This window comes from Danio aesculapii, chromosome 4, assembly GCF_903798145.1.
Source record: "Danio aesculapii chromosome 4, fDanAes4.1, whole genome shotgun sequence".
NCBI lineage: Eukaryota > Metazoa > Chordata > Actinopteri > Cypriniformes > Danionidae > Danio > Danio aesculapii.
In genome coordinates, this window is record NC_079438.1 from 19149066 (window position 1) to 19167089 (window position 18024).

At 39.1% G+C, this 18024-nt stretch overlaps 2 protein-coding genes across 2 annotated transcripts in view; one reads left to right on the plus strand and one right to left on the minus strand.

Annotated features, from left to right (window-relative positions):
- Positions 1-18024, plus strand: part of LOC130222054 (oocyte zinc finger protein XlCOF6-like) — a 129694-nt gene that overhangs the window by 65760 nt on the left and 45910 nt on the right. The gene's annotated exons all lie outside the window — the stretch shown is intronic.
- On the minus strand, positions 4752-6096 carry LOC130222639 (gastrula zinc finger protein XlCGF57.1-like; the record flags this gene model as incomplete). Its single annotated transcript, XM_056455170.1, has 1 exon — positions 4752-6096. A coding segment is annotated over one exon (1254 nt), but the record flags the coding sequence as incomplete, so codon positions are not given.

The window sequence follows — 18024 nt, forward strand, 5'->3', positions numbered from 1 at the left end:
ACTGTTAAAGAGCCCATATTATGGGTTTTTGAAAATGCCCTTCCATGTAGTGTGTAACACAGCTCTAAGTGAAGTGAAATATCCAGCTAAGGCTTAAATCTGTAAGTGTACAGTGTTTAAAACTATTGATTCATCTATAAAAGAGTCGACTCATAGTGCTTCAAACGAGTCGTCTTGATAACGAGTCATTAGGTGTTTCGTGATGACGCGTCTAAGAAACACAAGTAGTTGCACACGCAAGCCCGGGAGATTTGAAACCTGCGGCCCTGCCCACTAACAGAAAAAAAGTCACACACACACACACACACACACACACAGAGAGAGACACCGGTGGAAAGAAGTCACGCTGTGAAGATGGATTTTATTGACAGTATAATCAAAGATGAAACCTCAGCAATATAGCCCAGCCTTGAGCAGATCTAGTGCTTCTGGAAATTACATGCTTAAAAAGAAGACTTCATCAGTTTGTTAAAGGAAGGATCAGTAAAGACTGTCAGAACATGGATCAGTGCATCATGGATCAGTTTCCCCATTTCACCAGTGTAAGTATGTGCGATTAAAACTGTTGCCTCGTTTACTCTATCTTGCAAATTATGTATTTAGTTGTGTTTTGTTACTTGTAACTGTGTGTACTGTATCAGGTTAACTCTTTATATTCTCATATCGCGTGTAAAGCCACGTTGAAAATGTGACACGTGCCGCTTTGTTTACTGATCGTCAGCTGTTGCTACACACATGCAACGGTCAAGTTTCAAAATAGTTCAGCTCAGTTTTCGAGGTGAGGTGTATAAATTGCACCCAGCAAGCTGAACTGGCACTCTAGGCATGTGTGTCATGTCCTCGCGGAGGATTGTAGTGTGTGTCGTGTGTGTGTGGGCTTGGTGATATAACTGAGCGCTGCGGATATAACGGAGCGATTCGCGGATATAACTGAGCGCCGCCCCCTCTCTATTCTGCTGCTCTAGGTCTCCTCTATGGACGTGCCGGCCCTGTGTGTGTGTTTGTGCGGGTGCGTGTGTGAAAAGAGCAAGTAGACTGCGACGCGAGATCTCCTCGCCAGTTCTTTAACTTTTTGCTCAATAAAATAGTTAGTCATCAGTATTTTCTAGTCCATCGTCTGTATTTACATTCACCCACTGGCAGCCAAAATCCACTATGAAGCGTGTATGCACTGTGACTACTTTTATATTGTAGATTAGCAGCTGGGCATTTCACTCTCGCGCTGAAGCCTTGTCCGTGTCAACCAATCGCAGCAGGCTGTCATCGGTCCAATCAGCGCAGATTAGCTTCGCGCTGAGGAGGGGTTTGAGAACAAATGAATCGCTGAACGATTCATATGGGAGTCGCTGGGATAATTAGGTAAAAATAAATGCAGATTATAAGACCATCAAAGTGTTTTTTGACGTTGCATGAATATTAGACTGTTGTTGGAGACCCTTACAACCTAAATATGACCCTATTTCATGTATAATATGGGCTCTTTAAATATACTCCTGCATGGTCTGAGATGTCCCTTGTTCCTATTTTAGTCTTTTATTTTATGTTGATCTGATCCAAATATAAAAAAATAATCAATTCTAGAATGAGACATGTGGGCAGAAGAGAAGTATATTCTTTTTTAAGAGGTTATATGTCTCTCCATACATCTATTAAGCCTAATTCTTTCATCATATATCTTATTTGTCTAGTTTCTTGACTGATTTGCTTATTAGAAGATGAGTCCAATTTAGGCTGAAGTTGTACATTCCAGTCTCCCCCACAGATCAACGTACCTGACGCCTCCTTGGCTATAATAGTAAATATTTTTTGAGAAATACTTTGTCTTTTTCAGGTGGTCTATTTATATTGACTAATGTACCTTCGTATTGGTCGATAGTTCCTTTAATTAGGTTATATCGTCATTCTACTTCAGTAATCTTAGAAATTAGTTTGAAGTTGATTTTATTTGAGATTAATGTCATTACTCCTCATTTACAACCATTATTATATGAGGAAAAGAAGACCTTAAATCGAATGAAATAGGGTCATATTTAGGTTGTAAGGGTCTCCAACAACAGTCTAATATGCATGCAAGGTCAAAAAACACTTTCATGGTCTTATAATCTGCATTTATTTTTACCTAATTATCCCAGCGACTCCCATATGAATCGTTCAGCGATTCATTTGTTCCCAACCCCCTCCTCAGCGCGAAGCTAATCTGCGCTGATTGGACCGATGTCAGCCTGCTGCGATTGGTCGACAGTGACAGCCTTCAGCGCGAGACAGAATGAAATGTCCAGCAGCTAATCAACAATATAAAAGTAGTCACAGTGCATACACGCTTCATAGTGTAAGGCGTGGATTTTGGCTTTCAGTGGGTGAATGTAAACACAGACGATGGACTTGAAAATACAGATGACTAACTATTTTATTGAGCAAAAACTCCAAGAACTGGGGAGATCTCCTAGCCTGTCACACTCTACCTGCTCTTTTTACACACACACACACACACACGCACACACACGCACACACACACACACACACACACACACACACACATAACCCTCCTCCTCAGAGGACACAACACACACACACACACACATTACACTCTTTTCCTCAGAGAACACAACACCAAAACATTCAAAAACAGAAAATGCACTTTCGGGTTGAGGCCGGTGTGATCACCATTCGCCTAAAGCTCCAGTTCAGCTTGATGGGTGCAATTTAGACACCTCACCTCGAACCTGAGCTGAACTATTTTGAAACTTGACCTTTGCACGTGTGTATGAACAGCTGACGATCCGTAAATAAATCGGCATGCGTCACGTTTTCAACGTGGCTTTACACGTGATATGAGAATACAAAGAGAACCTGATACAGTACACACGGTTACAAGTAACAAAACACAACTAAATGCAAGCTAGAGTAAACGAGGCAACAATTTTAATCGCACGTACTTACACTTGTGAAATGGGGGAAGAAACTGATGCATGATGCACTGATCCATGTTCTGACATATTCCATCAGTAGTCTTTTCTGATCCTTCCTTTAACAAACGGCCGATGAAATCTTCTTTGTAAGCATGTAGTTTCCAGAGGCACTCGAACTGCTAAAGGGTGGGTTATAATGCTGAGCTTTCATTTTTGGGTAGAGACTGTCAATAATATCCATCTGCACAGCGTGACTTCATTCGACCAGCGTCTGTGTGTGTGTGAGTGTGGCTTTTTTACTGTGTTAGTGGGCGGGGCCGCAGGTTTCAAATCTCACGGGTTAGCGCATGCAACTACTTGTGTTTCGTAGCTGTGTCATCGCGAAAAACCTAATGACTCGTTATCAAGACGACTCGTTTGAAGCACTATGAGTTGACTCTTTTATAGATGAATCAACAGTTTTAAACACTGTACACTTACAGATTTAAGCCTTAGCTGGAAATTTTACTTCACTTACAGCTGTGTTACACACTACATGGAAGGGCATTTTCAAAAACCCATAATATGGGCTCTTTAAAATAACTTCTTACTGTGAGGGGAAAGCCTTCCTTCTCTCAAGGGCCCCTCCTTACTGTTCCTATTGCACAAAAAAATGTTAACGAATATATTCAGCGCCCATATCTGGCAATATTATATTCTTGTATTTCTGGCTAGGTTTTCAAGTTAAATATTTCTACTTTCTAATTATAGCAAGGGATTTTAAGTGTATAAATTAGAATCCCTTTATGTCTTCCTACCAGTATGTTACTCAAATACTCAATGAGTCTTGGTGTGCTTTAATAGTTCATCTTGTGTCGTTGGTCAGTTCGGTTAAATACTATTCTTCATTCAAATGATTTAAATGTCCATCATTGGTGAATCAAGTCAAGAAGTTTTACCAGGCTCTCAGAGTTCTTTGTTAGGATCTGTCAGGTTTTACCCTTCTTTCAAACGGAGCTAGTGTTGTCCCTTTGAAATTTTTTTCCTTACTTTTCTTCGATGTCACTCCAACCTTTTGCCAAGGTCTTTGTTTCACTTTCTCAGAGATTCCTATAATAGTTTCTTCTTTGCTGTTTATCAGTCCTTATTCTTTCAGATCTCTTGATGCTTCCGTCATCGAATTGTACATGACGGGCCTGTTTTCCAGAAAGATTCTAAGTTTCGCCGGCGATGGTGTTTGGAACTTAATCCTCTTTTCTTTCAGAATTTTTCTTATTGGAGCGAACGCCCATCTTTTCTGTTGGATCTCAGGTGGGTAGTCTTGGTCAAAGAAAATCCTTTTTTCATTCCAGTGTATTACTTTCTTCATGCAGAGCAGAGGACCAGGTCCTACATTTTGTATTCCAGGAAGAATACCACCACTGATCTAGGGTGGCGTCAGTGGGTGGTTTTGGTCCGAGTGCCCGGTGACATGTTGGATTTTAAGGTCCAATTTGTCAAGTGATGAAAATCGTTTCCACCAAGTCTTGGATATTATTCCATTCACTTCCTTCCGGGGTTCCAAAGATCTGAATATTATTTCTACGGGAGCATGTTTCTCGATCTAACGGTTTCTCTTGTAAGTTTTCTGAATTTGGATGGATTGATCGAGCATTTCTTATATCTCAGCAATGTTCTCCTCCAATTCTCCAACTTGCTGCTCCGCTTCTGTTGAGGTCTCGTTTTTTTCAAGTTTTAATAGTTGTTTTGTCCGAGCCTTTTTGTTTTTGTCCCCCTCCATGTTATTTAAATATGGTTTAGGTTATCATCTATAATGTAAAAAGGAGAATTAATACCAGTGTGTATGGGAGCGCTCTTTCTATGCTGCTACACGTGTCGACGCTATACCAGAAACCATCCCATGTGTTTCTTAAGCTGCCCCGAATGAGTGAAACTCTGTAAACACTGATCATGTCTACGGTTTCTCTCCAGTGTGAATCCTCTTATGTGTTTTCAAGGTTCCTGAGTGAGTAAACCTCTTACTGCAGAGTGAACACTTGTACGGTTTTTCTCCAATGTGAATCCTCTGGTGCCGTTTAAATTCTGCAGCTGTAATAAAAGTCTTCTCACACTCCAAGCACATATACTCTCTCACACCAGTGTGGGTCTTCATGTGTCTATTAAGGTGGGATGAGTGGATGAAACTCTTCCCACACTGAGTGCATGTGAATGGTTTTTCTCCGGTGTGGATCTTCATGTGTCTATAAAGCGATGATGATTTGCTGAAACTCTTCCCACATTGAGGGCATGTGAATGTTTTTTCTCCAGTGTGGATCATCATGTGTTTAGTAAGGTATAATGACTGGCTGAAACTCTTCCCACACTGAGTGCATGTGAATGGTTTTTCTCTGGTGTGGACATTCATGTGTCTATAAAGCGATGATGATTTGCTGAATCTCTTCCCACACTGAGGGCATGTGAATGGTTTCTCTCCAGTGTGGATCATCATGTGCTTAGTAAGGTCTGGTGATTGGCTGAAACTCTTCCCACACTGAGGGCATGTGAAGGGTTTTTCTCCAGTGTGGATCATCATGTGTTTAGTAAGGTATGGTGATTGGCTGAAACTCTTCCCACACTGAGGGCATGTGAATGGTTTTTCTCCGGTGTGGATCATCATGTGTTGATTTAGGTTTGATGATTGGTTGAAACTCTTCCCACACTGAGGGCATATGAATGGTTTCTCTCCAGTGTGGATCATCATGTGTTGATTTAGGTTTGATGATTGGTTGAAACTCTTCCCACACTGAGGGCATGTGAATGGTTTCTCTCCAGTGTGGATCATCATGTGTTGATTTAGGTTTGATGATTGGTTGAAACTCTTCCCACACTGAGGGCATGTGAATAGTTTCTCTCCAGTGTGGATCCTCATGTGTTGATTAAGGAATGATGATTGGTTGAAACTCTTCCCACACTGAGTGCATGTGAATGGTTTTTCTCCGGTGTGGATCTTCATGTGTCTATAAAGCGATGATGATTTGCTGAAACTCTTCCCACATTGAGGGCATGTGAATGGTTTTTCTCCCGTGTGGATATTCATGTGTTTAGTAAGGTATGATGATTGGCTGAAACTCTTCCCACACTGAGGGCATGTGAATGGCTTTTCTCCAGTGTGGATCATCATGTGTTTAGTAAGGTATGATGCTTGGCTGAAACTCTTGCCACACCGAATGCAGGTAAAACAACTCTTGTCTCTCACTTTTAAAATACCATCAGTCTTTAAATGAACTTTGTCCTCAATTTTGACATCGTGTTCCTCTTCTTTACTCTCCTCATAGTCTTTAATTAGGTCTGAAATAAATAAAAAAAGTTCAGTTTTTAGTAAATCATTAAAACTTTCATCAAAAGCTGAAGTGAAAAGGCACTAAAAACATTGGCTACACATACCTTAATTTTGATGCACAATAAATGTAAAAACATAGCAGATCATATTTAGATTGATCTTGTCATATCAACCTCCTGGGGTCCATTACACACATACACATTTAAGCAGATTCTTATATGATTAATCCCAGATCATTTTGGTCATATAGATGAGACATAAATTTGAAAGCTGTAAATGGCCAGTTTTTATTTGTATATATTCATAATCAAAACAAAACAACATGTTTTTGTAAAACTTGTAAAGCAGTTAGGGAATGCTTTCTCATTCTGTGCCTGACAAGTAAATCTGTCAGAAAAAAAAACATCTGCATATAGCCTTAAATCTGCACGTTTAAATGACAAATGTTCTAAAGGTTAGTAATCTGCATGTAACGAATGCAGTGCAGAATTCTAACACTTTACGGTCTCAGATCATCAAACAAATGTAAACATTAGTCAAAGATAACACAATTAAACACATTGTGCAGTTTTTAAATGAAGGTTTTTATTCTTAAAAGGAAAACAAAATACTGAATTGAATGGTTTCTCTCCAATGTGGATCATCATTTGAATCTTAAGATCGCCTTTTCTTCCAAAACTCTTTCCACACCGAGTGCAGTTGAAATGATTATTGTCTCTCCTTCTCAAAATACCCTTAACTCCCCTCATTCTCTTCAATTAGGTCTAAAATAAATAAATAAAACATTAGTTTTCATTTAGTCTTAAAAACTCTCATCATAAGCTGAAAAGTGAAAAGACACTGGAAACATTGGCTACACACTGTAATTTGGATGCAAATTAAATGTAAAATAAATCAGATCATATTTTGTTTGGTCCATTAACATTCACATTTAAGCAGATTCAATCCATATTTATTTATCTAGTGCTTTTACAATGTAAATTGTGTCAAAGCCGCTTAACATAAAAGTTTTAGTAATTTGACACTGCGTCCGACCAGTTTTCAGAGTTTCTTACATAATTAATTATAAAAGTAATTTTGGTCATATGGATAAGAGAGATTTGAACGCTGTAAATGGAATATTTTTATTTGTATATATTCATAATTACAATAAAATGTTTTTCTAAAATTTGTAAAGCAGACAGGGAATACTTGTTAATACTGTGTCTGACTGGTAAACGCATCAAAAAAAAAGTTCTGGGGTAACAGCTGAACAAACAGCTGAATATTTGCCTCGCAGACATGAGACACACCGGTACAGCATCTGCAAAAAGGCTGGAATGTGCACCTTTTCCCTTGTGTGCTGTTGGGTTATTTTCATCCATTCTGGGGTTATTTTGAGGCTTAATTTGGCCAAAACTTTCTCGGTGTTTCAGCAAACTGACTGATATTCGGGGACATCTTATTTTGACATATTCTGGGAAAATGCTTTGAAAAAAACCCTTAAAACACTCTGGGCAAATTTACTCCCTTTTCGTTATATATATTGTTGCGGGGAATTTTAATCACTCAAACTTAAAGACAGTGCTCCCCAAATTCCATCAAAACATTTTCTGCCACACAAGGGGAAACAAAACTTTAGACCAAGTTTACACAAACATGGCTGAAGCATATGCTGTGACCCCCACCCCCCCTCCCCCACTTGGGTCAATCAGATCACCTTTCTTTGTTCCTGACCCCCAAGTACTCACCCCGCATTAACCGTGTGAAGCCATCAGTAAGGACCATCAAAGTGTGGCCAGCGGGGGTGGACTCCACACTCCAGGACAGGTTTGAACACACAGACTGGAGTAGGTTTGCTTCCCAGGCCACATGTGGCTCTCACACAGACATTGATAGTTACACTTCCTCTGTTCTGGAATATATCAACACCATCATAGACAGTGTTACAACCCAGAAACAGATCACCACATACCCAAATCAAAAGCCATGGATGAACAAGGAGGAGCGCCTCCTGCTGAAGGCACGCAACACTGCCTTCAGATCAGGGAATGCACAGGCCTACAGCACTTCCAGGGCTAATCTGAAGAGGGGCATCAAAAAGGCCAAGCACTGCTACAAGCTAAAGCTAGAGGAGCACTTTTCCAACTCTGATCCTCGGCGCATGTGGCAGGGCATCCAGGCCATCAGCAACTACAAACCCAGCCAGTCCACCCCCACAGCCACAAATGTCTCCTTCCTGAACGAGCTAAATGACTTTTATGCCCGCTTTGAAAGAGACAATACAGAACCCTACACCAGGAACACTACCTCAACTGACCACTCACCTATCACACTCACCTCCTCAGAAGTCTACACCGCACTGAGTCGGATCAATGTGCGTAAGGCTGCTGGACCAGACGGTATCCCTGGGCGCATCCTCAAAGCATGTGCAGAACAGCTCGCTGGGGTATTCACAGACATTTTCAACCTGTCACTTAACCTAGCAACTGTGCCAACATGCTTTAAAACTACCTTTATTGTGCCAGTGCCCAAACACTCCAGCCCAACATGCCTGAATGACTACCGCCCTGTAGCACTCACACCCATCATCATGAAGTGCTTCGAGCGGTTGGTCCTGGCACATCTGAAAGACTCTCTGCCATCCACACTGGACCCACATCAGTTTGCCTACCGTGGCAACAGGAGCGCAGAAGATGCCGTCTCCATAGCACTGCACTCTGTACTCACACACCTGGACAATAAAAACACTTATGCACGAATGCTGTTTGTTGACTTCAGCTTAGCATTCAACACTGTCATACCCTCTAAGTTACTGATCAAACTCAGAGACCTGGATATCGACACGTCTCTCTGCAACTGGGTTATGGACTTTCTGACTAACAGACCTCAGAATGTTAGATCAGGCCACATCTGCTCCCCCACCGTCACACTCAACACTGGTGTACCACAGGGCTGCGTGCTGAGCCCCTTCCTCTACTCCCTTTTTACCATCTACTGTAGGCCTGTGAACAGATCCAACACCATCATCAAATTTGCAGATGACACCACAGTGATTGGTCTAATCAGCAATAATGATGAGACTGCCTAGAGGGAGGAGATATAGCATCTGGCCACTTGGTGCACTGACTATAATCTGCTCCTTAACACCAACAAGACCAAGGAGCTCATTGTGGACTTCAGGAAGGGACGAACAGGCTCACATGATCCCATCCACATTAATGGGATGGCCGTTGAGCCTGTCTCATCCTTCAAGTTCCTGGGGACCCACATCTCAAAGGACCTTTCCTGGACCACCAACACCTCCAGCCTGGTCAAGAAGGCTCATCAGCGCCTATTTTTCTTGGGGCAACTTAAGAAGAACCAGCTTTCATCAGCCGTCTTGGTGAACTTCTACCGCTGCACAATAGAAAGCATCCTGACCAACTGCGTCACAGTCTGGTATGGAAGCTGCTCTGTTGCTGAGCGTAAGGCACTGCAGCGGGTGGTGAAAACTGCCCAACGCATCACAGGGACTACACTGCCAGCCATTGAGGACATCCAGAAGAAACACTGTCTGCACCGAGCATGCAGTATTCTTAAGGACACCTCTCACCCTGCTCACAGACTGTTTTCTTTCCTGCCTTCCGGCAGGCGCTTCAGGCTCCCCCGGACAAAAACCAGCAGACTGAGGAACAGCTTTTTCCCCAGAGCTGTCTTCCTTCTGAGCTCTGCCCCTCACTGACTCTTTTGCCCCCCGAATACACCCCCCACACTCCTCTAACTTATACTCCTCACAATCACTGCACTATTTAACATTTGCACATTTAAAGTTTGCACATATTCATATTTTGACATATTTTGTCAATAAGGGGGTAGCTTTGTAGTAAAACATCAAGAGCTGTTCAAATTGTTTTGTTTAATATGTAAGGTCCCACATGGTAAGCTAGTGAAGAGTAGGAGTAGCTGGAAGCGTGTGCAAGTTTACACGCAAGGTTTCAATATTGTGTTGTTTCGTGTTTAGAAGTGTGTGTGCGATCATCACCCTCTTTTTTTTTTTTTGCTCTTTCCTCTCTCTCTCCCACACATCCCCCTACATACAAAACCCACAGATACCTTTCGCATGCTTCTGATAAATGTTTTCGACAGCCCTCTATAAAATGGGTGTAGTAAAGAAAAAACTTTACCAGTTGGAATTTTTCAGTGATTTACTTTCAATTTTTCCTAGTCTTGACACATAATTTAATTTTAGGAGGCTATTTAAATTGTGTTTTGTACCCAATTTTGGACCGCTCTAGCTCTTTGAGTAATACATTAAGTCAGCCAGCACAATGTATCAACTCCTTCCAGACATATGGTGTAAGTCAGGGGTGCCCAAACTCTGTCCTGGAGGGCCGGTGTCCTGCATATTTCAGTTCCAACTCCAATTAATCACACCTGAACCAGCTAATCAAGCTATTTCTAGGTTTACTAGAAACTTCCAGGCAGGTGTGTTGAAGGAAGTTGGAGCTAAACTTTGCAGGACACCGACCCTCCAGGACCGAGTTTGGACACCCCTGGTGTAAGTGACCCCTGGAGATTTAAATATCCATCTTCCAAGCAATTTTCCTTCTATTCACCTGTGCATCATACCTATTCCAGTATTGACCATTTTCTCCTGAACAAGCAGTTACTTCCCTTAATGTCAGAAGTAGAGTATGGTAGTATTGTTATTTCGGACCATTGTCCAATCTCACTAAAGCTATGTTTTCCAGGCAATGTAACCCCCCAACGTACATGGCGGTTTAACTCAAGACTCTTGGCAGACGACGATTTTGTAAAATTTATTGATGCTAAAATTGATTTCTTCCTTGAGACAAACAAATCCCCAGAGATAAGTTATAGCATTCTATGGGATAGTCTGAAAGCATTTATAAAAGGACAAATTATTTCATATCAAGCTAGTGCAAATAAACTAAATTAAGTTATGTGCATCATGACGTTTCCATCAACCGATTATTTTTATGCTCATAGCCTATCCAAAATACACATAAAATAGGTGGCTGGAAACGTAAGGCTACGCGAGAAATATTGCTTCATTTTTAAAAAAGGAAAGGAGACCGAGGGAAACTCAAGAGTTTAGAGAATAAAACCTGCTACTGACCAGGTTAAGTTCACGGAGTAAGATGCCACGGTAACTGACTCGGAGTTAAAGTTACCTCTCTTTCAGAAACAGGCTTCACTTACCCTGCTTTGTCCAGTTTGACAAACCTGTCATTTTGAAATGGAAAACCCAGAGTTTCTCTCATTTCAGGGTTAAAATAGTTTGAGTTTTCACTTAACCTCCTTTTTTGAAACGGGGCCTATTGCCTATTGGAGAAATGACCAGGAATAATAAACGGCTACTTGCTCTATAAACAAGTGTGTTCATGTCTATACAAAGAAAAACAATAAAATTAGAAAATATGACTTTGTAACATCAAGCAGCATTAGGCATGGGCAGTATAAGATTCTGAAGGTATGATAACCTTGAATAAAAATATACAGTACTGTGATTACTGCTCTAAAATATATTCTTTTTAAATGTCTGGGTAAAAAACAAAATTTTTTTCCCCTTTGAACACAATATATTTTCTTTTAAGAAACTTTCAAAAGTATTTTGGAGCAGTAAACATGTCAGGCTAAATCATTCAAATGAATCATTGACTTCAGCTGTCTTCATTTGTTTCATAAACACAGATTTCTTTACAATTTAAAACGGCATCTTTGGATATCTTTTCTGCTGGAGATATTGTTATCCTGAAAAACTTAAAACAAATTGTAAAAAAACGTAGGAACGGTACAGCAGAAAATATTTTAAAACCTCAACTTTTTTTTAAACTGTGGTAGACCTTGAAAACTGTTGAAAATCGTCCCATGCCTAAGCAGCATAACACTGTTTTTAGGATCTAAAAATTCATTTTTTTAAAAAAGTCTTAAGCAAAAAGATTCCAATGGCGGCGCCTGCTGGTACGTGAAGAATATAGTCAATACTGACGAACTTTACACTCATATGTTTGCATATCATCAGCATGCTGTAATCCATTTCTTAAGCAGCAAAAGTCATTTTTAGACTAGTTTGTTGGCCATTTTTGGTAATTGCAATGCTAAATGTTATTGTTCCACTATAATTTGTTAGTTTTGTCTCACGTCATCCCATAACATCATCATATGGTTTAGAATACTGTACAATGTTTTATAACAATTAATTATTTTAGTGTCCATTTCATTCAGCATATTTAATATTGGGGGCATCCACGTTTATTGACATACTTTAAACCAGGGACTCTGCAGGTTTCACCAAGTTAAATTTAAGTCTTTTTAAGACCATTATGACTAAAATTCTAGACTCATAAAGGGCTAAATGCTAAGGAATTTTTCAAATGGCCCAGATGGAAAAGATTTTAATTTGTCCTATCAAAAAAAAAAAATTAATTTAATAATACAATAATAAATTAATAATATTCACATTTACATTTAGTCATTTAGCAGACGCTTTTATCCAAAGCGACTTACAAATGAGGACAAGGAAGCAATTTACACAACTATAAGAGCAGCAGTGAACAAGTGCTACAGACAAGTTTCAGGTGTGTAAAGTCTAAGAAGCAAAGCATTAGTAAAGTTTTTTTTTTTTTTTTTTTTGAGAGAGTACAGTTAGTGGTATAGCCAGAGAGGCAGTTAAGATTAGGAAGGAAAGTGGAGACTAAACAGTTGAGTTTTTAGTCGTTTCTTGAAGACAGCAAGTGACTCGGCTGTTCTGATGTAGTTAGGGAGTTCATTCCACCAACTGGGCAGATTGAATGCGAGAGTTCGGGAAAGTGATTTCTTCCCTCTTAGGGATGGAACAACGAGGCGACGCTCATTCACAGAACGCAAGTTTCTGGAGGGCACATATATCTGCAGAAGTGAGAGCAGATACGAAGGAGCACAGCTAGAGGTCGCTTTGTAAGCAAATATCAAAGCTTTGAATTTGATGCGAGCAGCAACTGGCAGCCAGTGCAAACAGGTGCGTAGCGGAGTGACATGTGCTCTTTTGGGTTCATCAAAGACCACTCGTGCTGCTGCGTTCTGAAGCAGCTGAAGAGGTTTGATAGAATTAGCTGGAAGCCCGGCTAGTAGAGAGTTGCAATAGTCCAGTTTGGAGAGAACAAGAGCTTGAACAATGAGTTGAGCTGCATGTTCAGATAGGAAGGGTCGGACCTTTCTGATGTTATAGAGTGTGAATCTGCAAGATCGAGCAGTTCTAGAAATGTGGTCAGAGAAGTTCAGTTGGTCATCAATCGTTACTCCAAGGCTTTTTACCATTTTGGATGAAGTAATGGTTGCCCCATCCATCTGGATTGAAAAGTTATGGTGTAGAGTCGGGTTGGCAGAAACTTCAAGCATTTCCGTTTTCGTGAGGTTAAGCTGAAGATGATGATCTTTCATCCAGTGTGAAATGCCTGACAGGCAGGCTGAAATGCAAGCTGGAACCGAGGGATCATCAGGGTGAAAAGAGAGGTATAGCTGGGTATCATCATGATAATAAAAATAATAATATTTTAGATATTTCTTAGCAAAAGATTTTAAATATGGAGTAAAAACAAGCAAGCTTTACTTATATGCATACACTTTTTTTCCAAAATAACCTTTAAAAAAAATAAAAAAAAATAAAACAATTCGAACAAATGTTTTAAAAACTATAATAAACTAAATCTATGCACAATAATCTGTCCAGGTCGATGTCCTCAGCAGTAAATACATGGAGCACGTTTACATTTACATTTAGTCATTTAGCATACGCTTTTATCCAAATCGACTTACAAATGAGGACAAGGAAGCAATTTACACAACTATAAGAGCAGCAGTGAACAAGTGCTATAGACAAGTTTCAGGTGTGTTTCATTGGCTGCTGATATGATTTCGCTATTTAGACTTTGCAAATAATACTTTTATGAAATTATACTATTAAGTGGAAAGTCTGAATGTGTGAATATAAAACCAACTTTTCCTCTATACCTTAAGAAAATAGAGAAGATGGGAGACTAATAATACATAAAAAGAATGACAAAAGACATGAGAACAAGTGATGAAATAAACTCATTCCTGTCTTTCAATGAGTGCTTATGTGCATTTAGGAGAACTAGGCAGCACACTCAGGGCTTCAAGATGGATTTAATTTAGTATTCTTATTATTAAAATATATCTGAATGAGCATCAAATGACTGAGTTGGTCTTTGAGAATGAAAATCAACCTGTTTGTTCCTGCAGATCTTCCTGTTTGACTGTGAATGTTTCTTCAATCTTCATATCTTCACTCTCCTCTTTAATAAACGCCATCTTTATAACAGTGTGGAGATCAGTCGCTTCAGCAGGAGTTTTTCTCTGCGTTTGGACACTTTATCCTGTTTAAAATGTACAAAACAATGAACAGAAACAAAATAACTTCTCTTCAACACTTGCTTCAACAGTTTCTTTATATGAGAGTATTTAACAAAAAGAAATCCGGTAAAACGTTTCTTTAAAACACCTATTACACACTTTTCTATTACTTTATACAAACAATAGCCCTCGGTTACTGAGAATAAAATAGCACTACGTTGTATAAGGGGTTAAAATAATATTTCCAACAACAGGAACATAATTTAGCATCGTATATAAAACCTAAAACTTTAGCACTTTAACTTTAAATCGGTTTATATCTGTGAACGTTTTAAAACACAAACCTTTCTTCAGTTGAATCTCAGCGCTGAAGCGGCGCCGCATGATGACGTCACACGCCACGCCAAAATAAAAGTCTTTTGTGTTTGGCTTTTTTTGCCACTTACTGTTGCAGTCATGACTTACTGATACATTACTCCCATGTTTTTCCACTTTCCACTATATCTGCTCTCTCTCTCTCTCTCTCTCTCTCAATTTTGAGAAACTTTTTAATCCAGTTCATGATGACTTGCATGTCTACAACACATTACTTCCTATTAATATCTGAGCCCAAATCTCTATTACTACAACTTTTAGAAACTCTATTACTACTTTTTTAGAAATTTAAGTTTTTTTTTTTTATAAATATAAGGTGTTTATATGTATATTCTACTATATATCTATAATCCATATAATATATATATATATATATATATATATATATATATATATATATATATATATATATATATATATATATATATATATATATATATATATATATGTTTAACCTATTGGAAATATTGACTGAATGTTTTCACATTATGTCATCCTCAGCAACATTGTGAACTTTTATAAACGTGTGTTTGGTCATTAACTTGTGAACGCAGAATTACACAAACACTGAGGAGATTCTCTGTATGAAAGATGTGTGAGTGCACCAAAAACACAAATGTACAAGATTTCCTGCTCCCTGCTTTTAGTCTGCTTTTAGGGCTGCAGGGCCCATATGATGGCAAGTCTTTTTCTGAGATGTAATTTAAAGCAAAAGTCCATCATTTATAGATGAAACAAGCTGAGGGATGCACACAAATGATGAAATATTTACACAAATATAACATTTATCAAATCAATATATCTTCTGGAAACAGAAACACACACATAAACCTCAAAACAACACAGATTTGGGAGGAAAAAAGTCGTTTATTTGATATTTCAGGTGCAAATGTAATGTTAGTCAGCACGGACATGTGAAATGTGTTATGTGATCATGAAAGAAAGTGTTAAAAACAGAATATTACTCTTTAATAATCATCAGTTATAATGTCTCATGCTAACAAGAAGCCTTGAATTCATTACTTTCAGCTTTGGAAACACAGTTTAGGACATTTTTTGTGCTTCATGCAGATCATCAGATGTTATAGACACAAATGACACCCGCTTCTCTCACACACACACTCTCTCTCACTCTCTCTCTCTCTCTCTGTTTGCGCATGTGTGTGAATGGAGGGCTGAGTGCAGCATGTGTACGAGAGCAGGTACGAGTGATTGTTTGTTTTTCTTTTCCTTTTCTTTGTTTCTTTCTTCTTTAGATTAAGTATTTAATATAATCAGTTGTAAGATAGTGAGAGCGCTGGGGGCTTTTTAGCTCCCAGTGTTTAAATTGAGAGAATGGCAGAGATTTTTAGCCATTTAACTGGAAAACATGCGGTCAAAATTGACTCAACAGTGGGAGATGAGGAGTGTAGTTTGGCTGTAGGCATGTTAATTGGACGTGAAAACATTTTGTCCGCCTCACGAATGAACAGCGCAGTTGTAATTTTTGTTAAAACGATCGATTTGGCAAATAAACTAGTTGAGACGGGGGTTGAAATAAACGTGATATTCACTCAGGTCCTCCCCCTTTCTACTCCATCTAAACATGTCACACTTTCAAATGTGCCTCCGTTTATAAAACATGAGGTTTTAGCAGATATGTTATCACGTTATGGAAAGCTAGATTCGACAGTTAAAATGATCCCGATCGGGAGTAAATCCTCCCTCCTGAAACATGTGGTGTCTTTCAGACGATTCGTGTGTATGATCCTTAAAGATAACACAGAAGATTTGGATCTAACTTTAAATTTTAGTCACGAAGGATTTAATTACGTGATTTATGTCACAACAAACTCAACGAAGTGTTTTGGATGCGGGGAAAACGGACATCTTATTCGCGATTGTCCTAAAAAAGTGCCCCAAAATGAGAAAAGAGATAAGTCTGCCGCCAATACGAGTGCCGGCGTTTCGCAGAGTAAAGTTGCGGTTGCCGGGGAGATGAGCACAGCTTGTGCTGCGGCTTCAGTTGAGGGAGAACAACACGATGAAATGATACTGACAGAAATACAAGCCGATGGAATAGAAAAAGTGCTTGATGTTAGTAAAGATAAAAACGAATTGTCAAATACCCCTCTCATGAACAGTGTTTTTTTTGACAATTTGCCCCAGGTTTCAGAGGAATTCAAGTTTCAAGTGAGGCACTGACTATGGAGGAAGTAGAGAAGGCTTTTAGGAGTATGGAAAATGGGAAAACACCTGGTATTGATGGTCTCTCAGTTGAGTTTTACAAGACATTCTGGTCAGAGGTAGGTTCAAATTTGCTAGATGTACTCAATCATAGTTTATCTGAGGGGCAGTTACCCAAAAGTTGGAGCAGAGCTGTTATCACTTCACTCCCTAAAAAAGGAGATTTAAGTGAGATTAAAAACTGGAGGCCTGTAAGTCTTCTATGCAATGATTATAAAATATTATCAAAAGTTTTGGCGAATAGATTAAGAGAAGTTTTAGGTTTAATTATTCATTCAGATCAAACATACTGTGTTCCAGGCCGAAGGATCACTGATAATATCTCTTTTATAAGAGATATTTTAGATAATCGTTATATTTCTTTGGATTTTGGCTTAGTTTGGAACGATCAAAGAGAAAGCATTTGATAGTGTTGATCATAATTATTTATGGAAGGTTTTGTCTGCTTTCGGTTTTAGCTCTGATTTTATATCAATGATTAAAGCTCTGTATTGTGACGTTGAGAGTATTTTAAAGATAAATGGTGACTTATGCTCTCCTTTTAAAGTGTTAAGGGGTGTCAGACAGGGGTGTGCATTATCAGGAACGCTATATACATTAGCAATAGAACCTCTTTTAAATAAATTAAGAGCTGACATGTCAGGTTTACTGATTTCAAATTGCACTGAAGCTGTTCAATTATCAGCTTATGCTGACGATGTGGTGGTACTGATTAGTAACCAAAAAGATGTGAATGTGATGTTACAAATATTAGAAGATTTGAGAAATATTTCCTCAGCAAAGGTAAACTGGCAAAAAAGTGAAGCTCAAATTGTTAAATAGTTGTCAATAGTTGGCTGCAAGGTGAACCCACCTTACCAGCTGGGCTGAAGTGGAAAA